We start from the raw sequence: 17,911 nt of genomic DNA, 5'->3' as shown, positions 1-17,911 counted from the left end.
TCAGGCCTTTGTTAACTGTCTATGTCTCCATCTACCTTTGCGCTTCCAAGAAATCCCCTTTTTTTTTTAATTTTTTTTTTTTTATTTATTTATTTTTTTTTTTTTTTCCTTCAAATTATCTCTTGACCGTCTTTGTCTTCATCCTTCCTTGTGGATCTTTTGTCTATCAATTATGCTATGTTCCTTCGCTGCCTTGGTCAACCATGCCTCCTTTCTTTTTTTCATGACGTTCGCGAAGCCTGCTCATAAGGCCCCCTCATTGCGCGCGTCTCCTCGAATGCTCGCTTAAATTACTATGTTTTTGAGAGGTAACATGATAAGAAATGCGATGCTGAAGAAAATAAGCCGAAGGATCGCGAGGGGAAAATGGAAGGCCGTAATGTAAGTATGATGGTTATCGATGCTCGAGAGGTGTAGGCGCGTATTACACCTCCGAATGAAGGTAAAGAAACTGCTGATTAAAGGACTGGGCCGAACCGAAAAGAAAAGCGCCGCGGGACCTTTTCAACGCCCTAACGCCTTTTTTGAATGCTGTTTCGAAGAAATGAAAGCTACCTCTGAGGTTGCTGATGATGATGGAGATCTCGCGAACGGAAAGACCGGAGAGATGAATGCAACCTGGAGACCAAAATAAAGAAAACCTTTACCTGACGAAGCTAAAGTGGTAAAGCAAGCAATATGTCTGTTGAGGAGATACGGTAGGATATGTCTTGAGTCATAGCCATAAGCCATGGTCCGTTGTGAGAGCTTAGCTGACCTAGTTCAGGCGCGATTCACGGACCGCTGAGGACCACGACGGCTGTATGCAGCTGATTGCTCTCCACTTCCGTTAGGGATACTGCTATTCTGGTAGCTGTTGTCACTGTTGAAACCCTGGTACTCGTTGTTGTAAGTCGCGCCCTCGTGAGCCGAACGGGTGGCATTGCTCGAAACAGCTCGGGTAGGGAAGGACGCATCATCGATGCGGTTCGGTGGATGTCCACTGAGGCTTGACTCATAACCTTGGTTGTAGCCCTGGATGCCATTGTTGTGTCCTTGGGGGCTTGAGTCGTAGCCTTGGTTGTAGCCCTGAATGCCATTGTTGTGTCCTTGGGGGCTTGAGTCGTAGCCTTGATTGTAGCTGTGAACGTCATCATTGTATCCCTGGACGTAAGGCTGGCCATAGTTCGATGTATAGTTTGGGGAGTAGCTGTTGTCGTATCCCTGGGCGAGATCCTGAACGCAACCCGGATAGTAGTTGTAGCCGCTCTGAATGCTGTAACCGTCGTGGGAAGAGCCCTGATAGGCTTGTGGCAAAGGATGTTGTTTAGCTGGGGAGCTATTCAGGAGGTCCTGAACACTCATGCCAGCACTCGCAGCTTGCCTCTCGATTACCGAATGATGGCGCATGGCTTGAGGCATCTGCATAGGCGGACTCGAGTTTACCTCAGAGTATTGTCCTGGGGTAACAGGACTATCGTGGCTGTAGGGTGAAGCCGTGCGAAGGCCCGCGAGAGAAGGAAGCTCCTCCTCATCCATGGGCGCCATGGGCATCGTGGGAGCGGCCAAACTGCCGCTGGGGTCAAGAGACATCCTACTGGGCTTAGGATGACCAAGGTGGTCGGCATATCCTCTCGAGCCTGTGTAACTGGGAGTGCTTGCCTGGTTTCCAATGCTTGCATAACCATCGCTGTTGTTGTAACCGGGAGCGAATGGGGACATCGACGAGGGAGAATCCTCTTGATGGTCGGTGTTTTTGGCCCTCTGTGTGGCCAAGCTCCGAGGGCGAGCTGGTGTCATGGGGATAGGGGGTCCGGCGTTGCCCAAAGGCTGAGGAATGTGCGATTCTTCGTTAATGCCGTTATTGTCGCTGTCGCCCGGGCCGTTGCCCTGATCGTTTGCCTCACCGTTGCCCTGACCGTGACGGACTCCATCTGCTCTCTCTAGAGACAGAACAATCACCGTCAGTATTCTCTCCAACAGTGACAGGAGTATAGACAAAAGACAAAGGGGTATCGTTGTGTACATACTCTGCGCAAGATATCGTCGTACTAATACTTCCGCGTGGGGAGAAAATTTCTCCTTCTCAGCGTTCTGAAAGTAATGCTCAACTGGTCCTGATCAGCTCACGAAGGGGTTTGAGACAACGGAAGGAAGACTCACAGAGACACAGTTCAGTGTAGATTCGTCGAGGCTCTTTGTAGACTTTGGCCATGCGTCGTTGCATCCAGGCAGCGCAGTCCTTCCAGGACATTTCGCGATTCTGTCTATCTCCCCCGACGCGCTTGGGCGACTTGGGGACGACAAACTTCCAGAAGACGAGCTCCTCTTCTTTCGCCCATTGCTTTCCACCCATTGCGTCGAAGTCAGGAATGGCAGGTCCCCGATGACAGCTGCGAGACGGAGGGTCTGTGATATGCGGCAAGGTGGCTAAAGCAAGAATGAAAACCAGTTGTAGGGCGAAGAATGATGGACGATTGTCGGCGGAGATGTGCTTAAAGGGTGAGTTCCGAAGAAGTCAGCTCTGGAAAAAGATGGCGCTGAAGGACGACATGTAGGAAGAAGGAAACTAAGTAGAGGAGAGGACGACATACCTGTGTTCCTCGAGATAGTCGTAAGGGAGGTTAGCTCTGATGGAAAAGCTTTTTAAAGGACGAAGGAAAGGGGAGAAGGAGACGACAGCCCCTCTTTTATAGGAGGTCCTGATGGCGACCCTCGGAAGCCCACAGTGACAACCGTCTGAGAAGTGATCCAGTGAAGGAAGAGTTAAAGCGGTGGAACAACAAAACCTGAACTAGTGATATTGTCGGGGCCCTTATTCAAGACAGCCGTGACACATCCAACGTTGCCGTCTATATCAGACGACAAACAAGGCTTGTCCAAATTGCTGGGGCCGATCGGGATGCCTACCACCACCTATCTCGTTACTCGCACTCGTCCGCTCCGAACGTGACCAGATCGCTCAACGGCGGAGAAAACGATGGAGGTCAAAGATTGTATGACAGCGTATACCTCTGGATTGAGATTTTACCAAAGCTGATCCGCAAGTGACTCTCCGTGGCTGCCCTCCGAATTTTGAGAATTGGGCCTCCTTTTGGGTTATGGAAGGGGATTCAGAACTTGTGCGACTGCCTTGCGCCAACCTTATCAGTTGTGCAGTTGACGTCTTCGAGAACAGATTTCGAAGCACCGAATGACGACGATGATTGGGACGGCAAACAGTTTGGAGGTTTTGCGAGAGGACGTTGTGGGTCGACAATGGCCTTTGACTATGGGTGACGGAGTAGGTGGACATGGCCACCAACGGCGTTTTGGTACCTGCCAAAACGTCCCAACAGGACCGCCCAGACCGGCCGGCAAATCTGTGGCCTCCAGATACCATTCACCGACTAACTGCTCGCTGGCCACGAGAGTGAAATGATGAGTAACCTGCTATCGAAGCCTGTAGGCAGCAAACGTACTGGCAAGGTCGTCGTTGTGGATTCAACTTATTCCGACGCACACGACTACTACCGAACACTCCTCGGTCACTCTCAAGGCCTTTGGAAGAACCTTGAACAACCTTCATCACATTAGCAACATCCTATTGGAATTGTCCTGATTTGGCCCGTTCTTTGCCAACCACTAGGTTCGTTTTCGATTCATTCATAAATCCATTGTGACGGTCGTCGGTCATGTCCACGTATAAGGTTCTCCGACATTCCCTCGACAAAGAATCAGAAAAAAAAAGGAGTCCGAACACATAGCGAAACCAGCTGCCAAAGAGATGTGACACTAGATAACGTGTTGCTTACCGACCAGTAAACAAGCTTGCGTGCTTTGTTCGCACACCCGATGTTGCCGGGAACTGGTTTTCCAAGAGGTCTGCTCGATGTGTCCAACTACTGTGTCTTTGCTAACATATCCGTTGGTAGCGTTCTCTGCCGCTATTCAACGGGACTGATATCAAACCAGCGACCAGTCGGCTCAGCCACACGACACTGTCGCTTATAATCACAACGGTATCCTTAACGTTGCTCGAGAACTCTGATAATCGCGCAGACAGACGGAAAGACAGGCCCGGCAGCTGAGAGGAAAATCTGAAGCACGCCTGTTTCCCTCGCGCCAGAAACCACTATTAAGCGAGACAAGAAACATGTTTCGTAGGCAATGGACACAACGAGCAAGACATCGGGAAAGGGCACAACCACAACGTAGAGGAGAACAACGACGTCGGAACAATTAAAGAGAATGGGGCACAGATGCGAAAGAAAAGAAGAACCCACCTCAGCTACTGGGGATATGCAGAAAACATACATTACTACACGCTGTCTTCTTTCCCTGGAGAAGCACAAAATGCAGTTACTCAAAGGGGCTCACTGGCTCAGGAGCGGTATAACCACGGGATACAAGGAAGGGCGCAACAGTCCTCTCAACTCTCGACCACTATCATATCCCAGTCAGCAAAAGACTTTGGCTTATCACGCAGCTTGGTTGCAGGGTTTCACTTACGATGCTCTTCTGCTGGTGGGGAACAACTCCATCCTTGATCCAAATACCATAGCTGCCCATCATGTTGGCAAGCATCATGTCAGTGGCCAGTCGGTCTCCCACGACGGCGATCTGGTGAGGACTGGTGACACCGGTTTCCGGGTGGGCACGGAAGTAGGACATGATCTCGTCTCCACAGCCTGGCTTTTTCACACCATGGGGGAGAACAGTGATGCCGGTGGCCTTTTCAACTGCGGATGCCATCTGGCCGTCCTTGTCCCAGCTTAGGGCACCAGCAGTGTTGGAAACGATCAGAAGACGGCGTCCTGGGTATGCTGCTCGTAGAGCCTCCATGCGTTCCTTGGCTTAATCAGTCAAAGCGTTCCTGAATGGAATTGGGACGAGAGACAACCCACCTTGTAAGCCTCATACACTTCATTGTGATCAGGATAGGCAAAGCAGTCATCTTTGTCGAGCACGACAGCCTTTATGTCAACCTTCTTCTCGCCATTGCCGGAGAAGGCTTTGTTAAGAGGGATGGGCAGGTCGTTGAACGTTGGAACTGTAGCGTGGGGCAGACATAGTGAAGGCTTGGCGATAAGCTTGAAAATGTTCAATGAGGCAGACAAATTGAGATTGAGCTTTGACATATTGGTCGCGATAGTCCTCTTGGAGTTTGTTTGGTTGAGATGACATGAGGTTGCAAGAAAGCCTATGAACTCTCCCACCTATAACCCTCCCGCGAAGTACCTAGAGGTAGCGTATGTGGTGGTAGACAGGGGCTTGGCTTGCCCCCGTTAGTAGGCAGCGAACCCTGCTACCCGCAGGTACTCTCTAGCAGGTACCTGCTGTCTTCCCATCTAGAGGTAGGTAGCGTCATCCCGGGCGTATGTACAGCTTAACGCGTCTCAATTAAGCGAGCGCGTCTTGACTTTACAAAAGTTTCCCGTAGACTTCGAATTGCAGAGGTAGGGTAAAGGTACAGCGGGACTCCAAGGCATGCCATACAACTTGGACAACATAAACCAAAGCCAATAACACAAACGGTATGCCTCCTCGTCGGAAATCAACAGATCAGCACGATCTAGTCGAACGCCCCTCTCGAAAGCGGCCACTCCCTGCCGACCCCTACGAAGTTCCAGATGAGGATGATGCGGTTCCCTCCGCAAAGCGTCAACGGCGACAACCAGAAGATGGAGGAACACCTTCAAAGCGAAACGCCACCCCGCGGAAACAGGTCGATTTCCTCCAGCGCGACCTAGCCTCTGTGCCAGAAGAACCCGAGTCACCTACCGAGCAGACACCCAGCAAGAAAAGGATAGGGCGACCACCGAAGGCCAAGACGGGAGGAACACCAAGTGGCAAGCCGAGCACACCATCCGCCCTGCGCAAGAAACAAGTCGACGAGACACCGATCAAGCTCAAAGGAATCAGTGGCGTCGACACACCCGGCAGGCGAGGAATTGCCGACCGATCGGCTAGACGGAAGAGTGCCAGGGCTCTCATCGACCGTGTGCTGGAGGGCGCCGTAAGCGATGACGAGGACGAAGAGCAACAAATCGCACGAGAGATCTACGAGTCAAGCGAGGAAGAAGAGGAAGGGGACACCCAACAAGAAAACCTCGCCGACCAAGAGGCCGAGTTAGCAGCAACCACTCCATCCAAGACAGGGAGGGGGAGAGGACGAGGAGGCAGACCCCCCGGTTTAGCACGACGAAAGAAATCGCCCACACCACCCCGAGACCTCCCTCCCCATGAACAATACTTTTACCAGAACAAGCCGGGATCCAACAAAACCTCGAACAACACGCTCTCCTCGCTCGACCTCCTCATCCACGAAGAATACTTCTCGCTTCTCCGCAACCTGGGTCAGGACCCCCACGAAAAACATATCGATGCCCTCCAGTCGCAACACGCCGCCTCCTTCCCCCAATGGGCCTTTGAGCTCTCCCAAGGCTTCAGCGTCTGCCTCTACGGCTACGGCTCCAAGCGTCGACTTTTGCACCAATTCGCCGAGTACCTCTTCTCCTCCTCCGGCGGTAATGACACAAACAACACAACAATCATCATGATCAACGGGCACACCCGCACCCTCACCTTCCGCGAGATCCTCACCACCATCTCGGCCGCCATCGACCCCACCTTCCGCCTACCCTCCGGAAACCCGCTCGCCATGATCCAAAACCTCTTCACCCTCCTCTCCTCTTTTGCTCAAAAGCCAAGAATCACCCTCCTCCTAGCCTCCCTCGACTCCCCCTTCTCCCCCCTCCGCAAACCCCAAACGCAATCCCTCCTCGCCCATCTCTCCTCACACCCAGCCATCTCTCTCGCTTGCACAGTCGACACGCCCGACTTCCCTCTGCTCTGGGACTCTAGCTTACGCTCCTCGTTCAACTTTGCATTTCACGACTGCACCACTTTTGCAGACCACAGCAAAGAGTTGGACGTAGTAGACGAAGTACACGAGTTACTGGGTAGGATGGGCAAGAGAGCGGGTGGCAAGGAAGGAGTGGCGTTTGTGTTGCGGAGTTTACCCGAGAACGCGAGGAAATTGTTTGGGCTGATTGTGGGGGAGGTTTTGGTGGCTTTTGAGGACGGTGGTGGTGGTGGTGGTGGTACATCAGGGGCAGGAGACTTTGCAGCGGGAGGAGAAGGGCCGGGGGTAGAGTATAGGATGCTTTACAACAAGGCTGTGGAGGAGTTTATTTGCAGTTCGGAAATGGCGTTTAGGACGCTGCTAAAGGAGTATGTTCTTCCCTCTGTTGTGACTTGGCTGTGGAGATGATTTTCTTGGTTTTAAAGGGACAACGGCTAACAGAACGGAAACAGATTCCACGATCATCAAATCATTACGAGTCACAAGGACTCGATAGGGACGGAATACTTGAGCTTACCTTTTAGGAAAGAGGAGCTGGAGTCTATCCTGGAGGAGTTGATGTCGTAGTGATGATTGACGACGATGTATCATGACAATGCTAAGTTTTGAATCGAGATGAATGGGACACACACAGATTTGACCTGGAAGTTATCATACACACGGCAACACCCACCACATGTGTTGGAATGGAAGCCTACACATCATATCATAGTCTTAACATATCCAAAATCCTGGAAAGCTCACCGCAGAACATCAATAGCTCAAGTCTTACGATAATTACAAAGTCGAAAATGTATACTTGCCACTTCGATGTTTTGCTTGTCATGCCATGCTCTCATGATAGGTACTCGATTACCGAAAGGACCTAGTCCACTACTTTGTTTGGCCACACACACACACACACACACACACACACATCGAATCACGAGTCATCGAGCACAAAAGACATCAAGAGTATAACGAAGTTGAAATGTTTTTGATTGGATTCCTCAGTTCAGACAATTCCGTCTCGCGCGCCACGGATGCCAAGGAGACAAAAACAAGCAGCCGCCATGTCCGGGGAACTTTTCCCAAATGCCCGAGCTTCGATCTTGGTTCAACCGTATAAACCAAGCCCAAATCCCAAACTATGTCCAGGGAAAAAACAAACATTGTGCAAAAGAACACCTCCCCTTCCCAGGCCTCTGCCCGTTTAACACTCTCCTTTTTGATTAGCCCATTCGCAGATGCCCTTTTAAGCTTTTGCCCCGTGCCCGTTCAAACCCAATTAAGAACCCAAGAAGGACGCACTTTTCCCCTTCTTCCCGGTCTCTAAAAAAAGACCATGCGTATGTCGAAAAAAAGGGTATCATGCTTCCTGCTAACCATCGTAAACGCGCGCGTTCTTTTCCTCCCGCATCCTTTTCATTTCTCATCTGCCGAAAAAACAATTACCGGTCTATGAGACAAAGGTCTCTCTGGAAAAAACAACCCCATCGAAGAAAAGAAATCCTTGGGAGAGACTGCCCAGACGCGGTGTCGTAGGTCGACCGCGGCCAGAGGAACCGAGTAATCCGCTTTTGTCTATGTATGATGTGTAATGTCCAGAGAAAAAGAGAAAACATGAAAAAGTTGGCGGCGCGTCATGACCCATTCATCTATGTGAAAGCAAAAGGCTCTCTCTGAACGGCAAGAGTAGAAACATGACATCGTGAAGGCTGACATAGAGATCTAGTTCGTTCTAAATCATGTCAACCGTGGGCTGCAATTGATGCAAAATCGCACCATCTCGCAGCTCTTCTCTTGTAGAAGGCCCAAGCTTTCGCGATCTAAGGGTATCAAGTTGTTGTCGGGAGTTCTCGGAATGAACAAAACAAGGCGAGGATGTCTATCGTGAAAGCCCGAGTGTAAGCCTTAGAAGCCTGCTCCTCCCAAACCCGGTGTGGGAGGAAAAGGCCATGTCTTCGCCGCGATAAGAAATGCCGAAGAAAAATCAGAAATCGAAAAGAGTACGATAAGAAATTCCACAAAGAAAGCGTCGAATAATATCCGATCTGACCGTTGGCCATGTTCGCAGCATGGAGTGGCTGCGGAAAAAGGTGGTTGAAGAAAATTTACCACCAAGACTGGCCACCGGCACCGCCAGGGTTGCCGTAACCGCCGCCACCATAGCCGCCGCCGCCACCGCCGCCGCCGTAGCCAGCACCACCACCACCGCCGTAGCCACCGGCGGGGGGACCACCACCACCATAGCCGCCGCCGCCGTAGCCGCCGCTAGCGGGAGCACCGCCGAAGCCACCGCCGAAGCCGCCACCACCGGAACCGCCGAACTTGCGGTAATCGGCAGTTTGAGTGCGACCGCGACCGCCGCCACGACCACCACCACGACCGCCACGACCACCGCCGAACGAGGACTCGCGGGCAATGGTCTCAAGGAAGGCAGGAACCTCCTGGTTAGCCTCCTTGAGGAGTTCAAGAAGCTCGCGGACGACACCACGGTTGCCACGGTTGAAGAAAGCGGTGGCAATACCAGTGTTTCCGGCACGACCGGTACGACCGATACGGTGAACGTAGTCATCAATGTCGGTAGGGAGATCGTAGTTGATGACGTGGGTGACGTTGGGAATATCCAAGCCACGAGCAGCGACAGCAGTGGCAACCAGAATAGGGCAGCGACCGTTGCGGAACATCTCCAAAGCGCGCTCACGCTCACGCTGAGTGCGGTCACCGTGAATGGAAGTAGCGGGGAAGTTCTGGTTGATCAAGAAGTCGGACAGCGAATCGGCCATGCGCTTGGTCTCAACGAAAATAAGGGTGAGACCTCCGGCGTGGGTGTGGAGAATGTCGAGAAGGACGGAACGCTTGTCAATATCCTCAACGTACTCGACCTTCTGGGTGATGTTCTCAGAGGTGGAACCAACACGACCAACGGACAGGAAGATGTAGTCCTTGAGGAAATCGCGGGCGAGGATCTGGATGTCGCGGGGGAAAGTGGCCGAGAACATGAGAGTCTGGCGGTCATTGACCTTGGGCATGTCCTCACCCTCAACGATACGGCGAATTTGAGGCTCGAAACCCATGTCAAGCATGCGATCAGCCTCATCAAGGACGAGGTACTTGATGTTGCAGAGGGAGATACGGCCACGCTCGATGAGATCGACAAGACGACCAGGAGTAGCAACAAGAAGATCGCAGCCGCGCTCGATCTGGCGAAGCTGGGAGCCGATATCGGCACCACCGTAGACGACGCAAGGACGGACCCACGAACGGTAGGCGAACTTGCGAGCCTCGTCGTAGATCTGAGAGACCAACTCACGGGTGGGAGCAAGGATCAAGGCGGTGGGGTAAGCCTTGCGCTGACGACCATAGGCACCAGCAGCGCTGGCGGGAATCGGAGACGGACCAGTGTGGAAAGACTGAGAAAGAATGGGGAAGAGGAAACCACCAGTCTTGCCGGAACCAGTCTGGGCGCAAGCCATCAGATCACGGCCACCCATGACGATGGGGATGGAGTACTTCTGAACCGGAGTGGGGACATTGTAGCGGGCGAGCTGAATGTTGGAAATGAGGTGGTTGTCCAGAGGAGGGTTGCTGAAGGTAAGAACGGGCTCGGGCACGTTGTCACCGGAAGCCTCAACGGGAATGTCATCGTACTTCTCGAAGTTGATACCAGTGTGCTGCTTGGACGGGTCGTCGGGGGTACCGAAGAGCTCACGCTCGACGCGGGGGTTGGCAGGGCCAGGAATGTGCTTGCCATCGCGCCACTGACCATCGCCAGAGCCACGGTTGCTGAAGCTGCCGCCACCACCACCGGCACCGGCACCGGCGCCAGCGCCAGCGTTGCCGCGGTACGCGTTGGGGTTGAAGCCGCCCTGAGGACGAGGGCCGCCCCAGCCAGCGCCCTGCTGGCCCTCAAAGCCAGGGCCAGGGGGACCACCAGGAGCGGGCCAGTTGCCGCCGCCGCCTGGGCCACGAGCGTCATAGTTGTTGTTACTGCAAGACGATGAATGTTAGCTCACGCGATCTCATTTGATGGGCAAGTGAGACCAAGGTGGGATTTGACTTACCCAGCCCAAGCGCTGTTGTTAAGACCGTTGGGGCCGGCCATGGGAGGAGCAGCGTCGCCCATCTTGCCGCGAAGGTGAGGAGGAATGTAAGAGCGCCTCATCTGGCCCTGGCCTCCCATCTGGGGGCCCGAGGGGGGCTGCTGGTCGATGGACAGGTTGCCCATGCCGCTGCTGAGTTGATCCGCCATGATTGCAATGGTTGGTCTTCTTGTCGGATAAAATCGCGGTGAAGGAGTGAGAGTTGTGTTGTCGTTAAAATCGACTTGACGAAGCTGTTGCTTTTTCGAAAGGCTCCCGAAAAGAACGAATGTTCAAAAGGAGAACCGACGAGAATGAATTGACGAGAAAAGAAGGCAAAAACCGAACAAACCGAATGCTCGCTCTTTTCTCAACGTGTGTCGCAAGTATTAAGTCTGGGAGAATGTCTCCTAGTATCCTTTTGGAAGAAAAAACAAATCTTCAAAAGGAAAAAGGAACGACAAGAGTGCTAAGGGAAATGCGATTCGGATGAAAGGGGGGATGGATTATAAAATCCTGTTGAGTGTGGTGGAAGAGAAAAGGGAAAAGAAAGTTTTTTTTAAACGGGAGCGACCTGGAGAAAAACCCCAAGTGTTTTAGTATCTGCGACTCCACTGGTAGAACCGGCTGCTCACTGCCCGCCTGCAGTTCTAACTGGTTAGATGGCAGGTGGCCCGCCGAGCCTTCCCACCCACTGCCCATGGTGGGAAGGCTCCACTCTTCTGAGGTGTCCAAGCTGGAGGCTTTGCCCACTCGCCGAAGCCTCCTCTCACTCTGTGGCACGCTGGCTGCGACCCGTCTATCTCAACCCAGAGACACGGAAGTAGAGGTACCTCTGCCAGCGGTGTTTCCGTTCTGCACGCCGTCGCCGCTTCATGGATGGGTGGTTTTGTCAGCTTTCAAATGCTTTCCTTTCTTTCCAATATACGATTAGATTCTACAGCCTTTTACTAACATGGTCAATGCTCATTTCAAGTGTCTTTGGGCTACAGAGAGGGAGAGCTGGAACTGGACCCCTTACCATAGGTAAGGTAAGAAGATGACGGAAGCGAGGGGAGCGTAATGTACTGTAGACACTGCGGATGCGTATCGAGGATGCGGTGCAGTTACCGTTGCGACTTCCATCTTCAACCGAACACAGACCAGATGAAGAAGGCAGGAAGAAAGATTTCAGCTTGCAGTGTCTTCTAAGATGAGCATACAACGAACGGGTCCCGTCCCCTTCGTTCTTTCTTCCATCCCTTCCTTCGCTCACTCATTTTCGGTTTCCTTTCGTCTTGTCTGATCCAGCGCTTGTTTGCCAAGTTGCGGCCATCTTTTACCCGGCAGTGAGCTTTTTGCCAGCACAGCACAAATCGTGACGGCCACCACTTTCCCACCAAAGCTGGCTGCTGTCACTGTCAGCCACTCAGAATCCCACCTTCTTACGTGGGCAACGTGGGGAAGTGTCAAAGATGCCAGCTGCCCCGAAGAAAATTGCCATCTGGATCATGTACGGATCTGGGCGAAGGTTACTGCAGTCTGGGCTTTCAAGAGCGACCGGGACCGTGAACGTTCATCCGCTCGTCTTCTCCAAGGTTTGTCACGTTGATGGCAAAAAAGGGTCTTTGTACCGGTACCTCTACCGTCTTAGGGGGCCAATGTTGGTCATGCGATTGGCGATTGTAAGGAAGCAGCAGTGCAGGGCAGGCAGGGCAGCAAGCGGAACGTCCACGCCTTGCCCTTGCTAGGCCTTGCTAGGCATTTCGGGTGGCAATAAATTAGCATCATTGCTATCTTTCCCATCCTCTGTTATAGATCTCGAACCTTTTGGAAAGGTCTTTGCTCAGCCTTCAATTTTTGCTACGCACAAACACACCGGTTTTTTTTTTTCTTTATTGATCTGGCTGGACCAACTGTGATTGACCATGCAAGCCCACAAACCTCAATATGCTGAGTGGACACAGAAGGGCAGACCAGGAACAACATGGAAACAAGCCATTGGCTTTGACCCCTTTGGCAGGCAAAAGGCAAATGGCACTTCCTTCGTCTAGGTGATAAGGGGCGGTTTGTCCTCTTGCCTCTTGTCGTTTTCTTCTATCCCGCGTTCAGCCGGCGGTGTTGCCGGTCTCATAAACATCCATCTATCTCTTTCTGCACCGATCTCCGCACCTTTTATCTAACCTTTGCAGATGTTGACAGCAGACACTCGGATGACAGTTGCAACAGCGACATACATAATCGGGCCGCTGATGCCCTCCGCTTTGGTGACATGTACGTTGGTAGGTATCAGCTGCAGAGAGACAGTTGTGTACTATCTTGGAAGGTTTTGCAGAAAGGCTCCGTCCTGAATTCCCCCACGTCGTCCCAAGGTATCACCAGTCACCAACCATCACGCTTGTAGCGCTCACCGCTTTCAGTGTTAATGGGCCTCGTCATGTCAGCCAGCGATCATACACTACATGGCTCGTACTACACACATGCACTTCAGCACATTCCTTCAAGTCCCTTTGCTGCGTCTTCTCTGCGTGTGCTTTTAATGATGCCGACTGAACATATGAAATTGGAATTGACCATTCACTGGCTCGAGCTCTTCTCATTTGGCTGTACAACAATTCCCTGACAATGTGAAATACTTTCTAGTTGTTTCAACGTTTACCAGTAGTCATGATTCATGTTACAGCTTGTCGGTTTCAGGTAGGTACACAATACCTCTACGGACTTCAAGTGCTCGTCGAGCCTCTGTCTCGATTGAAACCGAGTGCGGTGTGCGCTTCAATGTTATAATACTTTCGCCCATGATTGCCAGAGGACGTTAAACAGGTTCCTTAACCTCAACTGCCGTAACGATATCTGACCGGTTGGAGGAGTGTTTCGAAGAAAGGATCAAAAAGAAGCAACCCTGACGTATCGTATCGCGATGGTGTCGGTGGCAGGGTGTATGATCGGCCCAGACGCGCTCCACACGCCACACTGAAACCGGGAGCCGCAGAGACGGACTCTCGGACTTCACACCTCTAACATGATAGCCTTGTTTCTTCCTCTCTCTTTCTTTATGATCATCAAATTCGCCAGGGGTCTCCCGTTGGTGGAGGCCACCTGGACTCATGCATTTCCGTCGTATGGGTATTATTATACAGAGTTGTCCTTCCCCCGCAAGGCTTCCCAAGCCGCAAGCAGGCAAGTAAGCAAGCATCCCCACAAATCAAGCCATCTTAACCACCTTGTCGTCGTCGAACTCGATATCGATGATGCCGTCCTTCGTTACCGCCTTGACCGTCATGCCCTTGAAGTCTATGGGTAACCTCCTCTTGAGCTCGTCGGTGCACAGGTTGAGAAGCTTGATACCCTGGTGGAGGGTGATGTCTGGGTGGTGGTGCTTGTCGAGAATCGAGAGGCAGTAGTATCTGATGAGGAAAGAACCGGTCAGTGATTCTGTACATGACTCCTACGCATCAAAGACGGTACAGAGATATCGGTCGAGATCACATACTGTGCGTAGCCGTGGGCGGCATAGGGGACCTTCGCCAACGACGCAAGGTAGTCGAGCCAGTAGAGGCTGGGCTTGTGGGTGATAGGGTCGACACCTCCGAGAAGGAGGTTTACGTTGTAGGGTTTGCGGGAGCGCAAGCTCGTCGCAAGCTCGCCGCGGACAAAGTTGGCAAGGGCAGAAGGGGAAAGGTCGGTCCCGTTGCGCATGGAGTAGAGCTGGGCGTTGGCTTGGGTGTACTCGGCGAACTGCACTGTCGATGGGAACAAACAGTTGGTTAACTTGGTTTGGTTCAAAAGCGCCATCATCACGATATCGCTGCCGTACCTGTGTCGCCAGCTTCACCGGAGAATGCCATCAGTGTGTGCTTGTTCAGCGACCTTGTCTTGTCGTCGGATGCCTTCAGGATGGTCGCTCCCCGCATAGCGGCCTTGGACGCCGCAATGATGGTAAAGTCCTTGCCCGTGATGCCTAGTAAAACCTCCCTACATGCTGATCAGCTCTGATATCACCTCTCCAAGACATGACCGATGCGACGTACATTTTGGCTGATTGTTATGTGAGTGAATGGATGATATGCTGTTGTTTTGGTAAGCTTTGGCAAGTTGCGTTGGCTTGCACGGTTCTCGTCGTTACCTACCTATGGCGGGACAGGGCAGTTGGAGCTTGAACTGACGGCGACGGGGAACGCGCACTGGAGCTTCAGCCTGCAAGCTGACAAGACAAGCACGGGCCAGGCTGTTCAGGTGCCCGCTATCGTCTTCCATCTTTCCATTCCAGTCCCCAGAAGGGCTGAAAGCTGCAACCACTGGGCAGGCAAGCAGACAGCGAGAGAGACAGCCCCACTCCGTCATGAAACCTGCCAGGATGGCCCGGGGACGTCTTTTGGAGACAGCAAGAGCCTCCCCACCAGCCGACTACTAACAGCTCGCTAGCTCGGTTCCGCGTGACAGAGCCCCTATATCTGTTAGTGACGCAATAAGGTAGAGTGCACGGCACGGGGATTCCCTTCTCCGACTCGTTCAATTGTGCCAAGCCAGTGGAGGAGATCTTGACGAATCGGCGTGCTACTCCACCGATAGAAAGCCTGCAGGGTGGGCAACTTTTTTTTTTCTTCGAAGTCCATCGGGTCGGGTGTGTCTAGGCGCGAACGGCCATCCCAAAAATTTCAACTTTGATAGCCATGCAGCAGCGTTGAAGTGAAGCCGAACGCGACCCCAATTCACATTCCAGTGTCATTCTCTACCACCAGACGACTCCAGTGCATTTGCACCGACCGCCCCGGGCCGCAATTGCCAACACCATGTCGTCCTTTTTCACAGCACCCGCTGGGGAAAAGAAGAGGAAGCGTGCCTCTGCCAACGAAGCCCCCCAGAAGCGAGTTGCGACTGGCAAATCGACTGCCAAGTCATCGTCGGTCAGAGGCCCTGCCGCCAAATCACGTCCCGCAGCCCCCAAGAAAGCCGTTGAGCGCGACGAGTCGATATCCGGCAGCGACATTGACAGTGACGATGGCGACCACATTGAGAGAGAGGACGGGTCGGAAGGAGAAGAGGAGTCGGACCACGAAGGAGAGACGGCGGCTGAGAAGCGGTTAAGATTGGCACAGCGATATCTGGACAAGGCACGACAAGAGGTGGAACTGGAGGACGAGTATGCCTTTGACGCCGAGCAGATTGACCGTGATTTGCTGGCCGAGCGTCTTCAGGAGGATGTGGCCGAGGCCAAGGGCAAGGTTTACCGCCAGTTGGCTTCCAAGCTCGACTTTGACAAGGCCGCACACACACAGTTTCGATGGAATTCAGGAACGGTAACATCAGTCTCGGTTTGCGCGCCGTACGCTTACACCACCACGAAAGACGGCTACCTTACCAAGTGGAAGCTACAAGACCTACCCAAGAACCAGTGGCCACAGACGACCAAGAAGAAGCCAAAGAAGCCGCCTGCGCCGCCCAAGAAGAAACCCGAGAGAGTGTGCTTCAACAGGGCGAACCCGATCAAGGCAAAGGACAAGACATACCAGGGACACACCAACGCGGCCATCCTGACGGTCAGGGCCTCTGCCGACGGCAAGTTTGTTGTCACCGGCGGCGCCGACAAGCGAATGGTCGTCCATGACGCCGAGACCCTCAAGCCCCTCCGGGCCTTCACCCAGCACCGCGACGCCGTTACCTCGCTCGCCTTCCGCCGCGGCACTAACCAAATATTTTCTGCCTCCAAGGACCGGACAGTAAAAGTCTGGTCGCTCGACGAGCTCGCCTACGTTGAAACACTCTTCGGCCACCAGGATGAGATCCCCGACATCGACGCTCTGGCCGGCGAGCGCTGCGTGTCCGTTGGCGCGCGCGACCGGACCGCCCGCTACTGGAAGGTTCCCGAGGAGTCGCAGCTCGTGTTCCGCGGCGGCGTGTCGGAGAAGAAATCCCATAAGAACCGGGACCAGGCGGTGAACCACGATGGCACCATGGACCAGGTGGCCATGATCGACGACGAGCTCTTTGTGACTGGCGACTCGGCCGGCACGCTCTCGCTGTGGGGCATCAACCGCAAGAAGGCGCTGTTCACGCAGCCGTGTGCGCACGGCATCGACCCGCCGCTCAAGCCGACCGAGGTGTCTGCCGACGCGAATCCGGACGAGAGCGTGGTGCCCACCCCGCAGCCCCGCGCCATCACCGCCCTCCGCACCATCCCGTACTCGGACGTCATTCTCTCGGGCTCCTGGGACGGCTTCGTGCGCGTGTGGCGCCTGAGCGAGGACAAGAAGAAGATTTTGCCTGTTGGCGTGCTCGGTTCCAGCACGGCGCTGCAGCAGCTTGACCAGGCCGAGGCCCAGAAGCAGAAGGAGGAAGCAAAGCAGAAGGCAAAGGCGGAGAAGGAACCTGCAACCGCAAGCAGTGGGGAGGAGCAAGCGGACGACGAGGCCTCGGTGGATGGGTCGCAAGACAAGAAGAAGAAGCAAGAGAGCGGGCTGATTAGGGGTATCATCAATGACATTGCCATCTTCGAGCGCGGCAACCGCGGTCGCGACGGCATCTGCATCGTGGTCGCCACAGGCAAGGAGATGAGGCTGGGAAGGTGGAAGTACATGAAGGAAGGAAGAAACGGCGCTACTATCTTCGAGGTGCCCAAGGTTGCTAGGCGAGCGGGGGCTAAGGGGGAGGAGAGCGATGAGGAGGAAGAAGAGGAGGAATAGAGGAAGAAGATGGGAACCATACGTACGTTTGTTCTGTCTTGTTTTGTCTACCTCGTTTGACGGAGCGGGACATGGGAGAAACGCGGAGAATGAGGAAGAAGAGAGCCAAATAATCATCGCCTGTTGAAATTTGTTACAAAGTGCTCTGGACGTTATATCGCATTCGCGACAGCCAAGCTGTTCATAGACAAAGGAGAAGGAGAAAGTAGAAAGAGCAAGTATTGTACATACCACACTATATCTTTTAGGTAGCCTCACTGCATTTGAAGGGAGTTGAAAAGTTTCTGGTCATGAATCCATTCCACTAGATTTCCGATTAAGTTGTGCCACACAGAGCCATTAAAATACTATGGAATCTC

At 53.2% G+C, this 17,911-nt stretch overlaps 6 protein-coding genes across 8 annotated transcripts; 2 read left to right on the top strand and 4 right to left on the bottom strand.

Moving 5' to 3' along the window:
- Window positions 1-762: 762 nt before the first annotated feature.
- On the bottom strand, window positions 763-2,335 carry NCU01373 (hypothetical protein; the record flags this gene model as incomplete). Its single annotated transcript, XM_955837.2, has 2 exons — window positions 763-1,913; window positions 2,143-2,335. 2 exons carry the CDS (start codon window positions 2,333-2,335, stop codon window positions 763-765), a joined length of 1,344 nt encoding a protein of 447 aa, XP_960930.2.
- A 1,002-nt stretch (window positions 2,336-3,337) lies between these two features.
- NCU01371 lies at window positions 3,338-5,153 on the bottom strand. Of its 2 annotated transcripts, XM_011396219.1 has the most exons (4): window positions 4,866-5,153; window positions 4,471-4,809; window positions 4,245-4,404; window positions 3,338-3,531 (listed from the first exon to the last, which is right to left on the bottom strand). In XM_011396219.1, exons 1-3 carry the CDS (start codon window positions 5,097-5,099, stop codon window positions 4,321-4,323), a joined length of 657 nt encoding a protein of 218 aa, XP_011394521.1. In that variant the 5' UTR covers window positions 5,100-5,153; the 3' UTR covers window positions 3,338-3,531; window positions 4,245-4,320. The 2 variants fall into 2 exon arrangements, with proteins under 2 accessions (XP_011394521.1, XP_011394520.1); XM_011396218.1 differs by lacking the exon at window positions 3,338-3,531 and having other exon boundaries at window positions 4,129-4,404.
- A 217-nt stretch (window positions 5,154-5,370) lies between these two features.
- NCU01370 (hypothetical protein) lies at window positions 5,371-7,616 on the top strand. The gene is made up of 2 exons (XM_955834.2): window positions 5,371-7,194; window positions 7,279-7,616. Exons 1-2 carry the CDS (start codon window positions 5,498-5,500, stop codon window positions 7,391-7,393), a joined length of 1,812 nt encoding a protein of 603 aa, XP_960927.1. The 5' UTR covers window positions 5,371-5,497; the 3' UTR covers window positions 7,394-7,616.
- Window positions 7,617-7,731: 115 nt separating this feature from the next.
- Window positions 7,732-11,451, bottom strand: NCU01369 (ATP-dependent RNA helicase ded-1). Its single transcript, XM_955833.3, has 2 exons — window positions 10,873-11,451; window positions 7,732-10,798 (listed from the first exon to the last, which is right to left on the bottom strand). The coding sequence occupies exons 1-2, from the start codon at window positions 11,058-11,060 to the stop codon at window positions 8,920-8,922; spliced, it is 2,067 nt and encodes a 688-aa protein (XP_960926.3). The 5' UTR covers window positions 11,061-11,451; the 3' UTR covers window positions 7,732-8,919.
- A 2,186-nt stretch (window positions 11,452-13,637) lies between these two features.
- On the bottom strand, window positions 13,638-15,131 carry pcb-4 (proteosome catalytic beta-4). Of its 2 annotated transcripts, XM_011396216.1 has the most exons (5): window positions 15,000-15,083; window positions 14,901-14,938; window positions 14,687-14,844; window positions 14,363-14,612; window positions 13,917-14,276 (listed from the first exon to the last, which is right to left on the bottom strand). In XM_011396216.1, coding segments are annotated over exons 2-5 (612 nt in total). In that variant the 5' UTR covers window positions 14,903-14,938; window positions 15,000-15,083; the 3' UTR covers window positions 13,917-14,074. The 2 variants fall into 2 exon arrangements, with proteins under 2 accessions (XP_011394519.1, XP_011394518.1); XM_011396217.1 differs by having other exon boundaries at window positions 13,638-14,276; window positions 14,901-15,131.
- Window positions 15,132-15,475: 344 nt separating this feature from the next.
- Window positions 15,476-17,868, top strand: NCU01367 (rRNA processing protein RRP9). The gene has a single exon (XM_955626.2). It carries the CDS (start codon window positions 15,663-15,665, stop codon window positions 17,550-17,552), a length of 1,890 nt encoding a protein of 629 aa, XP_960719.1. The 5' UTR covers window positions 15,476-15,662; the 3' UTR covers window positions 17,553-17,868.
- The last annotated feature ends 43 nt before the right edge of the window (window positions 17,869-17,911 follow it).

The sequence above is a fragment of the Neurospora crassa genome, linkage group V (assembly GCF_000182925.2).
Source record: "Neurospora crassa OR74A linkage group V, whole genome shotgun sequence".
NCBI classification, from domain to species: Eukaryota; Fungi; Ascomycota; class Sordariomycetes; order Sordariales; family Sordariaceae; genus Neurospora; species Neurospora crassa.
The sequence above is the reverse complement of the archived record's forward strand: the minus strand, read 5'-3'. Positions and strand labels throughout refer to the sequence as shown.